The sequence below is a fragment of the Pteropus medius genome, unplaced genomic scaffold (genome assembly GCF_902729225.1).
Source record: "Pteropus medius unplaced genomic scaffold, Ma_sr-lr_union100, whole genome shotgun sequence".
NCBI lineage: Eukaryota > Metazoa > Chordata > Mammalia > Chiroptera > Pteropodidae > Pteropus > Pteropus medius.
The window spans coordinates 6,679,585-6,692,540 of NW_024351730.1; the positions used below are offsets into that span (position 1 = coordinate 6,679,585).

The 12,956-nt window shown below is 38.9% G+C and overlaps 1 protein-coding gene across 2 annotated transcripts in view; it reads right to left on the reverse strand.

Annotated features, from left to right (window-relative positions):
* Positions 1–451: 451 nt before the first annotated feature.
* The window catches only part of TXK (TXK tyrosine kinase), a 53,469-nt gene continuing 40,964 nt past the window's right edge, over positions 452–12,956 (reverse strand). For both annotated transcript variants that reach the window (XM_039845145.1, XM_039845146.1), the window contains 5 exons: positions 12,084–12,300; positions 9,487–9,551; positions 7,418–7,536; positions 5,748–5,905; positions 452–3,506 (listed from right to left, as the gene is read on the reverse strand). In XM_039845145.1, coding sequence (XP_039701079.1) covers positions 3,438–3,506; positions 5,748–5,905; positions 7,418–7,536; positions 9,487–9,551; positions 12,084–12,300 — 628 coding nt within the window. In that variant the 3' untranslated portion in view covers positions 452–3,437. The remainder of the gene's footprint in view (positions 3,507–5,747; positions 5,906–7,417; positions 7,537–9,486; positions 9,552–12,083; positions 12,301–12,956) is intronic.

The window sequence follows — 12,956 nt, forward strand, 5'->3', positions numbered from 1 at the left end:
TATTGCAGTTCAGCTCAGCGAACAACTGAAAATTAACTATGAGACACTCTTGCCCACAGAAATCCTTTGGCCTTTGTAATGGCCAAGACAATCCCAAAGGTTGTTGAGGATGTGAAGCAACTGGAACGCTCACACGCGGCTGCTGGTTGTGTCCTCGGCGCTGTGTACTAAAGCTGAATGTGTCCATGATTCTTGGCCCCGCGATTCTCCTCGTAGGAAAATGTGCATAGGAGCACTGAAGTTAATATCCAAAAATTGGATATAAGCCGAATATTCATCAAGAGTAGAATTGATAAATAATCTGTAATATAATTATACAGTTGATGAAATGAGAATGAAGGAAATACAACTGCATACAACCTGGATGGACCAAACAAGTGACAGAAGCCAGGCACAAGAGTACATACCGCAGGGTTCCATTGACAGAACGTTTGAAAAGATTCCATGCTGATATATGGTGCTGGAAATCAGGGTCTAACTGCTATTGGGTCGATGACTTGAATAGGGAAGGAGAATGGATGCTAAGATTCTGAAATGTACCATTTTTTAATCTGAGTGCTAGTTACACAGATGTATTCACTTTATGAAAATTAAGATATATACACACGACTTGTATACTTTTCTTTATGGATACGCGAGTAAAGGGTTAAGAGCAGCCCCATACTGTTTCTTATATCAGACCTAGACCTACCTGCTTGAGAGGATTTTAGGTTTGCTTTCTCCCAGCACCAATTCTTTGGATATATTCCAAGTTAAGGTAAATTTGAAACATTAGGTCCCAGGCCAGACCTGTGTTTCATACACTGTAAGACCTCTGATCTGTGAGAACGCACATGGGCTGCGAGGCCTGAGACCTGTAGGCCTACGTGATGGATGGGACACCAATGGAGAAGCTTCTTTGCGTCAAGATAAACCACACACACTCAGTCTTCATCACCAGCAATCACCTACTCTCCCTAGGCAGGTGGGAGACCCAAGCATCTGTGCATGTGCGGAACTGGTAGGCTTATACTGAGACTGAGCCCTGTGTGGACTAACTTTCCCGTCCTGAATCCTTCTGAAAAATTTAGCAAACTTAGAGCTGGATTAATGCCATTTAGTCTCGTGGGTTTGATTGGCAGCCAAACATGTAACCAACGCGATAGTGCGACCATGCATTGTACTTCAATTATAGTTTACTTAACAAAAAAATTCCTTCGGCTCTTCTTGCCAAACGGTTATTTACATTGACTGGATCTTCTGCTTGGCCTCCAAATTCTGTTTTTCCGAGCCTCCCTTCCTCCTTTGACCTCCTGTCTTCTCCTGTTTAGGACTCTCACCTGCAACCCACCCCGAAAACTCCTGTCTAGTTCTTATGCAAAGCTGTTTATCACCCTGGATCACCTAAATGAGTTAAGCTATCCACAGAGAGCTCACATCAACAACTAATGCTAAGATTGGGTGCAAAACATAGTTACTTTCCAGAGGAAGTTGTGCGACTCCTTAAAGAATTTTTCTTTTGCTAGACAGAGAATGCTGTATCTCTGTCTGCAGACATTGCAAATGCACACATTATCCGAGTCTCAGCTACCTACTTGAGCTCCGGTTATTCCTGTTCTTAATTTGGTATCTCAAACTTCCTGATGTGTTCAGACAAAAGGAATGGAGTTTGCCTATCTTCACCAACATGTGCTGTTATAAATGCCCCCTGCTGCGGTGGGATCCCCAGGCATGACTTGTCTCTGCGAATCACTCTCTGCTTCGTACTGTGTCTCCTGCATTGCACTGGTAGTGTTGGCAGATGCTCTAGGGTCAGCCCCAGCATTTCAGAGTTTGGTTTTTTCAAATTTTTATTTCCTCATTGAGAGTGAGAACTTGCATGCAGAGTAAAAGCTGAGAAATTCATCTTACTGTATCTATTGGTACTACTCAATTCGCTGTTATAACATTAACTTTCCCTCCCTCAGCTTTTGCTATTTAATAGTCTCATGCCCTCTTGAGCTAGATTTCACATTATTTTACCTGAACTAAGGTCATAGTAGCAGGAGCCCTCTGTCTTCCTCCCATGGCCCGCATCCCCATAGGAGGAGGCATGACGAAAAGAAGTGTGATAGCCTCAGAAACTGCGCAGTATCTCAGGAAATACTTCTGAGACCACCACTTGAATTATCAAGGCTCTTCTTGTGCCCAATGCTCATTATTTTAATGCACATTTATTATCGAGTACTATGGATATTCAAAGGTAATCGTTCTCCAAGTGGGGAAATGTGATGTAAAAGTCACAACTACTGACAGCCAGACACTTAGAGCCTAATGAGGATCATAAAACCGGGTCCCCCAGAACCACGATGCTGGCCGGCTAGAATGAAAATAACAGGGTCTCGCACTTCAACCTCATGGTAACGACACGTGTGCTTTCTGCCTGTCCCCTTCTTCCTATGGTACTTCTGAAACACTCAGAATGAGAAAGACCAATTTCCAATCATTCCTACAAACAGTTCGTGAAAAATTAAAATTTAATTATGATAGCTGGTTACTTCATCTCGAATTCGAAACCCTTTACTTGGGAAATAAAGGAGCTGATGTAACATTTGCTCATCTTGTTTTTGCCTCCTTCCTGTTCTCGTGGAAAGCCCAAGTCATCTTCTGGAAAGGTGCCGGAGGTACTTTCACGACAAAACAAGGCTTCTTAAATTGTCTGATTTCATACGGACAAAGCGTGAAATCTTAGAACTGAAATCCAGGTTCCGAATTGCCCTTGACAACGGACATCACCAGGACGGAAGCACCAGGATCTGTTCAGAGAAGAATTTTGGTCATCTCCTGTGCCAGTGTTTAAAACTGGAATCCAAGAAACGGTCTCCAAAACAATCAGATACGTGCAAAAACAATTTGTTAAATGACGTAGGGAAGACTATAAAAGTTCCAGAATGCTCACTCTCGTGTAGTTTGCAACGGCGCGTTATCCGGAAAGATCTGTGCAGCTCACAAGCATGAGATTCTGCAGGGGAGGCTCCTGTGCTCCACGAGTTGGCAGGATTTATTTTCATTTGTTCTGCATGGACCACTTGAAGTAAAGAACATCACTGCTCTTCTGGAAAAAAATTTCCTCCGCCCTGTAAAGGACCAGGTTTGGGGTCCTCAGGGGCTCAACAGGGCTATTCTTGTCTAGAACAGCCACTATGAAGACAGCTGTGGAACACTTTTTGATAGTCACATATGAGACATGAAGAATGTTACAGAAAAACAAGAGTTCAGAAGCCCCCCACACACACTCATAGAAAGATTACCGTCAGAATATTCTTAAGTTTTAAGGAGTCTGGAAAGCCTGTGATCTTTGTAATGTTTCCCAGAGTCAGCTGCTCTCGAGGAAGATGTTCACCATCGGTCCTTCCACACACGATTTTCTGGGGGGACAATTTTTCAACGTGATCCTCTGGGCTGACATTCCACTCAGGTCACCAGGTTTCTGCAATCTCTGTGAGAACCCTCAGCAGCTCAGCAAATGCAGGGCGGCCTTTAGGTTTCTGGAAGAGAAAAGCAGAAGTGGTCAGCTCAGCTTAAGGCTCGCTCAGACACCAGCTCTGGGACTAGGCGGCGGGACGTGGATCCAGGCTCGTTCTCCACGAATGGAAGAGAAATGCATCTCGGGTGACGCACAGGGCACGACTGGCAGTTCAGCGGGGCACGAGTGTGAAGATGTCAGAGCAGAGAGCGCTGCAAAAATAAAATGACTTGTGCTGCAAACACCAGCCACACGTGACTATTGAAATTTAAGTTAATGAAAATTAAATACGTTTTTAAATTAACTTCTGTCACGACAGCCCCTTTTCAAGTCTTTAATGACCAGGTATAGCTACCATATTGTAATAGCACAGACGTAGCACATTTCCATTATCACAGAACTGTCCCAGAGATCTATTTGGATGCCTTGCAATGCATGAGGTAAAGGAGAGGGGGCGCATCTCGAGTTCCAGGCCTCCACGCTCAACCACAGTTATTTACTACAGCTGTTATCCTGTAGAAAGAAGGGTTTCAGTCTTCAAGTAAAAGCAATGTTTCATGAGGGACTTTACAGGTCCTAGAGCACAGGCTGATTGTCTTAAGGCCCAGTCATCAAAACCCTGGCTACAGAGCCAAAGATTGGAGCATTTTCCTATATCCCATTGGTTGGCTTTGGCTCATGAGGAAGAAGAGTTGACCTTCTTGGTATCTTTGAAATCTATGGGAAATAGAATTACTCGTAGTAGCCACTTTCTCACAAAGATCACTAGCAACAGGGTTAGTGGGGAGACATGGCCCTCAGTGCCTATGAGCAATTAAAAATAAAAAAAAACAGAGCAGAAGAATATGTGAGCAATGTGAGAACATTCCGTGAGACTATAAGAATACATGCTGGAGCTTTTGCAGAGGCTGAAGTTCTGCAGGATTGTAATAGAGCCCATTAAATGTATCAGTGTTATTACAATCATGTTTGAATCTAGAGGCATATAAGCACTTGGAGCTTTTAGATCACATTAAAAAGGCAAAATCAACTTTTGCAAACAAGTAAATCAGCATAATCAAAACATTGTTTTAATCATTGTTCCAACTGTAAGTTTAGACTGATGGCATTTACTTGGCCCTCCCATCAGCATCTAATTACCCCGGCCCTGTCTCTGTCTCCTCTTCACAGATGCATAAAATCTCAATACGTTTTATTGTATGAACATGTACTTGTCTATTGCTTCATATACAATATATCTTCCTCAGCTATTTGCATTGTTAATGCAAAGATGCTCTTAAGACAGATGTTTGCTACTAACAGCTTACTTAACTTTTTTAAATGTCTTTCAAGATTCCTTGAGGAGCAGTTAATCATACGTAAAATATTTTCTTACATCAGGTCTCTCTATAAAATTAATAGTTCTCTAGAATGTGAACAGCCATATTGTTCTTGAAATGTTGAATTTTCCAGTGCTTGTAGAATCAGGAGTTAAGTGGCTTTTTTTTTAGTCGGGGGGTAGGGGAGGGGAGCGGGGAATGGGAAACTCCTTACCCAGCTGTGGTTTTTCTGGGCTGAAAGTATTAGCCGGAAAGAGAGGAGCTATCAAAATCACAGAGGACTCTGATATGAAGGGTAGGGGTGTGTTGAGCCAGTGCCTAGAAAAGACGGAGGTGAGCCACTAACCCCTCTGGCTTTCTTTTTTAAGCTTGGCATTTCAAGGAAAAGAGAAACTGGGCTCCCAAGAGATAATTTCCTGAGTAGAAGTTCCTGGCACACTTTCTGCCTTCATTCTTTTTCTGGTGTAATCTCTCCATCAGGAGTCTTGAGTGCCACAAAAAAGAGATGTAACCCATTACTTTTATCCTTGGAAAAGCAAGACGGATTAGAGTGAAGAAAATAAAAACATCATCTTCCAATGTGGAAGTTTAACAAACCTGATTCCACTCTTAGTTTCCACACGCCAGTTCTTAGAAGTAGTAAAACATCTAATTACTGAGGCTTTACTAACAAGAGTTTCTGCAAAAACCAATCTCAGAAAGATAAGATTTGAAAAATGTCCTGAATTTCTCAGATGAAAAGCCATTGTTAGAAACAAAATGAATTAATGACTTGGTAGTGGGGATTTCAGATAGAAATAGTATTTCTGGCTCTCAGGTATCATTACCAAGATACGGACACCTTTTCCTGCCATGATGGAGTCCTGCAGTAAGGTTTGTGATCATCAGGTCTGCTCTCAGATGCTGGGACTGCCAACCTTTGCAGGTAGGAAAGGGACACTCACCTCATGCCAGCAACTGTACATGACTTCATATATGGACATTGGTGCCAGATGAGGGCGGTACAGCCTAAAGCCATTAGAAATGGCTTCCACAACTTGCAAATTTGACTTATTTTCAAAAGGCATTTTCCCTTCTGTAAAAACTTCCCACATCAAAACTCCTGCAAATAAAATGCATGAAAACCAGAGGTTAGAAAGAAATGGTTACTTGGAACCGAAAGAACTTTTCAAACTACAAGGCATTATTTTCTTCTTCTAGACTTTGAGTAATAATCATCCAGAATAAGAGCAGGTCTATCTATAAAGCAGACCATGTGCATCTTAGTTTTTGAACAAATCTGCACACTGAAAATATTCCAAGTGAAAATAATGCATTTCCTTTTCCATCGGTTTTGACTGCCTCCCTATTGCAAGAAAATGCTATCAGCATTTTCATTTTTTAAATATGCTCGTGTCCCCACACCCTGAAAGTAATAAACCTTTTTTTTTTTTCTTTTTTTTGCCATTCCATAGAAAATGACAGAATTGTGTGAGGTTCTGCTACCCACTAAGACCAAGCGTTTACCGGCCAGTAGATGGCGTGCGTTCCTCTCCCCACTGAGAGACTGCTGGGTGGAACCTCAGAATATCTAGCAAGGGCTCTATATATAATAGATATTCAGTAATCACTGACTGATGGATTGCTTCGTGAAACTTCCTCAAGGCTCTCAATTTGATTTCATTTAATTATTCACATATTCTACAAATATGTATTAGGTATTGATTAGAGGCCTGTGTTAGAGTCAGAGGATTCTTAATAATGAAACCAGACCAACCACTCAAAAGTTCACTGTCCAGTGGGGAAGGGAGACAAGTAGTCAAGTAAAACTCAAGGAATTCTAATTGTTCTGCAACCACTTGATGAGCTACTTGGGTTGCTATCCAACAACTCAATTGCTCTCCAGTAGAGCTTAAAATGTCACCTGCCATGACTAACGCATGTCAGTGGAGAGCTAATGAGTCCAATGATAAAAGCTTAAACTTATCGTGGACAATAAAATACACACCCTCCTGAGGGTGCAGCTGTCTCTCCAAACCCAAGAAGCCGTCCAAGAAGATCTGGATCAAAGAAAATAGATTATAGTACATTAGTTGCCACTTTTTGAAAATCAATTAAAAGAACGAATTTCACTGGACATAAGTCTACAGTGTCTCTTTCTCAATAAAGAGCATTACTCAATATAAATATCAACTGAGAGATCCCAAGGAGGCCTATATCTAAATTCCACAAAATTTGAAGGTAATAAGTAAATTAGGTGACACTGCTTAGTAGTTAGACAATGAAGTTTATTCATTACATTCGAAATTCAATGATACCATAAGGTCAGTTTTCCTTGTAAATCTCTGTGGTGTGGAAAAGTTGGCTGAGTTTGTTTTCTAGAATAGTAGACTCTTCGTTATGATTTTATAGCAAGAGCTCAATGGGAAAGGAAAAGATCCAAAAGGCAGACTTATGTAAGGAGGCTTAAGACACCAGTTGCTAAAGACAGTCCGGAAGTGTTTAGAACACCTAAGGCAGAAGCACAGTTATAAGACTTTTCAAAATGCTATGTCGTATTAAGAAATCAAAGTAAGAAGAGATTGGCCTATTTCATGAAGTCAAGCTCCATCAAATGAACATCAAATTTACTCACCAAATGACCAGACATCAGATTTGCTGCTGTATTTGTTGAAATGTAAAACTTCAGGAGGAGACCACTTGATTGGGAACTTGGCTCCAGAAGAACTGATGTATTCATCATCCAAAACATACCTAAAGTCATCATATTCAGAGCACACTGTGGTGAGTACCTCCAAGCTCTGTCTACTTCAAATCTCTTTAGTTAACTCAGTTCTAAGACAGAGTGGTTTACCCCAGAAATGTTCTATATACCTTTATTTTTATTGTCAAAGCAAGAGAGTAGCCCTTATTGTGTTTCCTCCTCAAACTAAGCCTCAGGTGTGTTTATTTTATCTGGGTCTCAGAAAACTATAACAATTCTGCAGTCCAAAACATATCCTACTGATTATATCAGTTATGAAAATTCTTGATTTTGCAAAGAAGCATGCTGAATGGCCTAACAACCAAGGTTATACAAAGAAACTAAAAGATAAATATATGATGGAAAAGAAAAAATTCAAAGTTGGATGCTTTACTTTTTTCTTCTTGCATATTTTTGTGGACAGAGAAGGGAGGAAATAAAAGTATCTAAACATAATACATCTGATGTGAAAAAAATCTCTAATGCATTAAAGTGATTCTATATAGAAATAAATCAGTAGTAACTACCATCTCCTTTTTAAAAAATAACAAAAAAATTAATCCTCTCTCCTTATTGAGAATTATATGCAGGAATATCCAAGTGTATCTGAAGAGAAGCAATGATAACTAACTTGTGCTATGTGGCCCCTTGAGTATGCAATGTAGTATTTTTAAATTATTTATTCATGCTTCCCCATGCTTCCACTTTTTCCCACATATCCTACCTCACCTTATCTTTCAGCTTTTAATTGAGCCAGAGGGCATTCTACTATGAGAAAGGAGGAATCGTAGAAAACAAAGGTAAAGAGCCATTTTTCATAGCTTCTGAGTTTCAAAACTCTAGGCTTTCCAGAGAAAGAAGACTGGCTTATTAACAAAATATTTGGGAAAATGACTCCTGAATAAGAGTGAACCTCCCCACCACCATCACCATCCATTCCTCTAGAAAAAGAGATCCCTTGAGCTAGGAAGTGGGGGGAAAATAGAAGGAAAAGGGAAAGAATATTAGATATTTGTGGGTAGCTGAGGAAGGGTCTTGACCCTGCATTCTACATGAGCTTCCCTTGTCACACGGAAGGGAAAGAAGGCCCTACATTTCCCCACAATAGATTGGTGAAATGCAGAGCAAAAGAGAACCTCTGCCCTCTTTCCTAGGTTGAACCCCAGGAAAAACAGATTGCAGAGAATGAAAAACTGTGGATGTACCCAGGTAAATGGGGCCTCAGATCACCTCCATGGAGTTTTCTAATATAGAGAATACTGGATAGAAAGGAATTTTGCAGATAGAAATTTTGGTTGAGTCAGTGGAAGGATCGTGGCTACAAGGACACCAGTGTCAATGGGTGACAACAAGCACCAGATAGACCATCTCCCAACTAGTACTGTGGCCCCATGAAAAACACAGAACTTGGATTTTGACCCTGAAGAAAGTCAGAGAGAAACCCTGAATTGACTGGGATTAAATTTCTACCAACCCGAAGAAAAGGGGGCTCAAAATATAAATTGCACAGAGTTATAAAAAATAACTTTTTTATACTCTTGAGTTGTAGACTTAAAGTCAACTACTACACTTGATAACAGAAATGTATGATGATGATACAGAAAAATCAGAGCTGAGCAAACAAATTTACTTTTCTTTCAGAAATATACATGTATAAAAAAAGCTTTTTTCTTAATCTTACACATATAATGAATAGACCGAAAAATTATTTTTTTAACTTTAAGACATGCCAGTTTTATTAATAATGATCCGAAAGAAGATCCGAATAGCCTCAGTATCTGTTCACCTCACAACTAAAACTGGTGCATGTCCTAAAATTCTAAGTGGGTCAACAGGCCATACAACCACATCAACACATCAACAGAGAAAAGAAGCAAAGCCAGTAACATTTTTCAGTGTTCCAGCAGACAAATGTAAGATTCCTTCTTATGAATAAACAACAACAAAAATATATCAAGTACCTTGTCATTCCAAAGTCTGAAATTTTTACTATACTTGTAGAACTGACCAAACAATTCCTTGCTGCCTAAAGAAAGAAGAAAAGAACCCATTTGAATACAATTTTTTCTTAAAGATTTACTGCTCTACTTTTTTTTAGTTTATTTGGGCTCCGCACTACTTCTGTGTGGGCAGCCATGTCTGTTTTATGGTGACACCTGTCAATGACATATAATGCAATATACCTGCCTTCGTGTGGTGGATTTTAATGATTCTTCAGAGGAATAACAAAAAGAGAAAAGAAATTGTAACACTTTTCCTTTTTAATATTTTAATCTTTCCCCAAAAGGTTAACTCAAAGAAGATTGAGAGAATAAACTATGAATCTTGACATAAAAAAGTGTGTATTTTTAAAGTTATCTTAATAAAAACAAGAAGAAGTCCCAATATATATGACAAATAAGGGATTGTATTTTTGGCATCTATAATTACTAATAAAAGTTAAGAAATTGTATTTTAAAACATATCTCATTGAATATAACTATATTTTCACATTTCTTAAAATTACCACAGTAAACTAAATATAGTACTATAATGCAGAGACAATCTATCTGATGCCAAAAGAATCCATTTTCAGTCAATCTAATCAAAAAAATTATTGATTTGGTTAGTTAGCCTCTCATAGGTCATTGGTTCGATAGATTTTTTTTTTTTTTTCCAGCTAATTTGTGGTGCAGTTAGTCCAAAAACAAAAGAAAGAAACTTGGAATGGTAAGCCAGACAAAGCCAAATGGGAAGGATTGACAGGGTAGACTCACTGCTAGCTGATACATTTTAAGAGGTATATAGGAGGATAAAATAGAACACAAAAGGAAGCAATCAAAGAAGACACCAAGGATAGGAGGGTCTGCAAGAAGCTACCTGGAGCAAATAGAATTACAGGATTATCACCTAACTGGATTTTGAATTCTAATCATTATCAGGAAAAACAGACCTACAAAAGTAAGTTAGGAATTAGTCTTACTCATCCATTCAAAAATCTGCTCAATAGCTACTACAGGCTGGATACTGGGGAATGTACCACAAGAGATGCAAAACTATGGTCTAGCTACGTAATAGCAATAGTAGGCATCTAATGTGTCTGGCATTGTTTTAAGTGCTTACATGTAAATTTATGTAATCCTCCCAACAGTCTCATATGAGAGAGGTGCTATAATTAATGCTATTTTACTAGTTAACTAGCTTTCTTAGCTAGTAAGAAACAGAGGTGGGATTTCAACCCAGGCAGTCTAGCTCTAGGAGCAGTGGTTTTCAATCTTAACTGAACATCAGATTCACCAAGAAATTTCTCAAAAAATATTGATGGCTGGATTCCACCCCCAAAGATTCTGATTAAATTGGTTTGGGATGTGGTCTGGGTATTGTGATGTTTTAAAGCTCCCAGGTGATTCTAAAATATAGCTAAGTTTGAGAACCATCGCTGTGCAACTCATTCTCATCGCACTGTTCTGCCAGCTTAGAAGTCTAGGCCTTGACCTCAAGGAGTTTAGAGTCCAGCATTTGTGTAAACAACATAAACAATTAGGAAGTAGTAAATAATAAATGCCGTGAGAGTTCAAAGTCACACGTAGAACAAGCAATGGTGTGCTGGGGCCAATGTAATTGTACCTTCTTTCTCTCCCCCCAAAATATTCCAGCCTGATGAATAATATGGTCCCCCTAGTCATGGGCAATGAAAATACAGGATTATCTCTACGTGACAGTATCAGGGACTTCTCATAGAATTATCAAATTTTTGTTGAAATTAATATTTGAACTTAGAAATGAGACAAGGAAGGGCATAAAAGGGATAGTATGACTATTATGAATAAATATAAAGTGAATAGAAAATTTTCAAGAGAAGGTAGCAAGGCAGGAAAGCAGAGCTATTAGCATTTGAGACACAAGACGCCTTGATCATTTTTTTTTTTTTAACAGGACTGTTCTGAGCATTACAGAACAGAATGATTTAGCATTTCTGTCTTCCTCCAGTACCAGTAATGCTGCTGCAATCCAGTCAAACCAAACCACCTCCACCTGGGGCAGTTTCCCCCAGGGGTGAGAACCACTGGAGCTCCTTCTTCACTGTTATATCTCCAGCGCCTGGCAGAGCATTTGGCATATGCTAGACACTCAAGACATATTTGATTATTGCTTGAAAGTAAGAAAGGTGGAAGGAAGGACAGAAGGAAGAGAAGAAAGAAAAGAGGGAGAGAAGACAGATTATCTCTACATTATATAGTATTACATTTAGTTTACTGTGGTAATTTTAAGAAATGTGAAAATATTATAGTTTTATTCAATTAGACATTTTAAAACACAATTTCTTAGCTTTAGTTAGTTGACTAATTCAGTGGTTGATTAGTTTAAGGCATATTTAGGGAAACACCTTACCTGACTACAGCATCAATGGGCAATTAAAAATAAAGTTACATTTCCCAACAAATTATATAAAAAGGAAAATGTTTTAAAATTAAGCCAAAGGATGCATTATTCGAAGTATTGAAAGTCCTCAATCGTCATGTCCTTCTGAACGTATGTATAATACACAAAATAATCAGCAAATTTGTACCGTACTTACTAAATCTCTGTGAATAAAGCAGTTTCTTTCCAGATACTCCATTCCTTCACATGTATCCTGGCACATGCTCAGCAGCATTTCCTTCCTAAGCTTTCCTTTTCGCTCTCTGAGATAGTTAAGGAGGCAGCCATTTTCCATAAACTCCGTCACAATGTAAAGGGGCTTCTGCTGTATACATACACCATAAAGCTGAACTAGCCTTGAGTGAGATAATTTCCTGTCGATGAAAAACATACACCAGTAAGCATAACTGTTTTTGCATTTTAAAGTATTTGGACTCAACTGGTGATTATTCACTATTTCTAGATAATTTTCACCATCAAGATACGATACAAATTAACCCAACCACAGAGAAAGTAGAGCAGTTTCCTTTCCAATTTATGCGCTGAGAAAGTGGGGTCAAGAGTTTAAGCAGAACTGCCTAAGTTGTAGATACAGAAGATTACGTGCCCCGTATTCTATTTTTATTCCTTTCCATTTTGTAAGCCTTCTGTTTCCTCATTACGGCTACTTCTTGCCCAAACCTTGAGCAGTTCTTTTCCTTAGTTTCGACCTTTCTAACTGGAGCTGCTCAGACAAGAACTTCTGGACAGACAGAACAGAAGAGTGTTCATGCATATAAAAAAGAAAATTAAAGAATAAAAATTAATTAAATTATATTTAAATAATAAGGGCTAGGAGTCCAACTAACAAACTTTATTAATCAATATTAATGACCCCCAGAGAAATACACTTCAGGAAGTGGAGGCAAGAAAATAGGGGTGTTCACAGTTTTTACCATACTCATTTCTATGTAATATGATTTATAAGGTTAGAGCTTTTCTTTCAAAATATAAAATATTTTAGAAGATATGATAATGTAGAATAAATAAA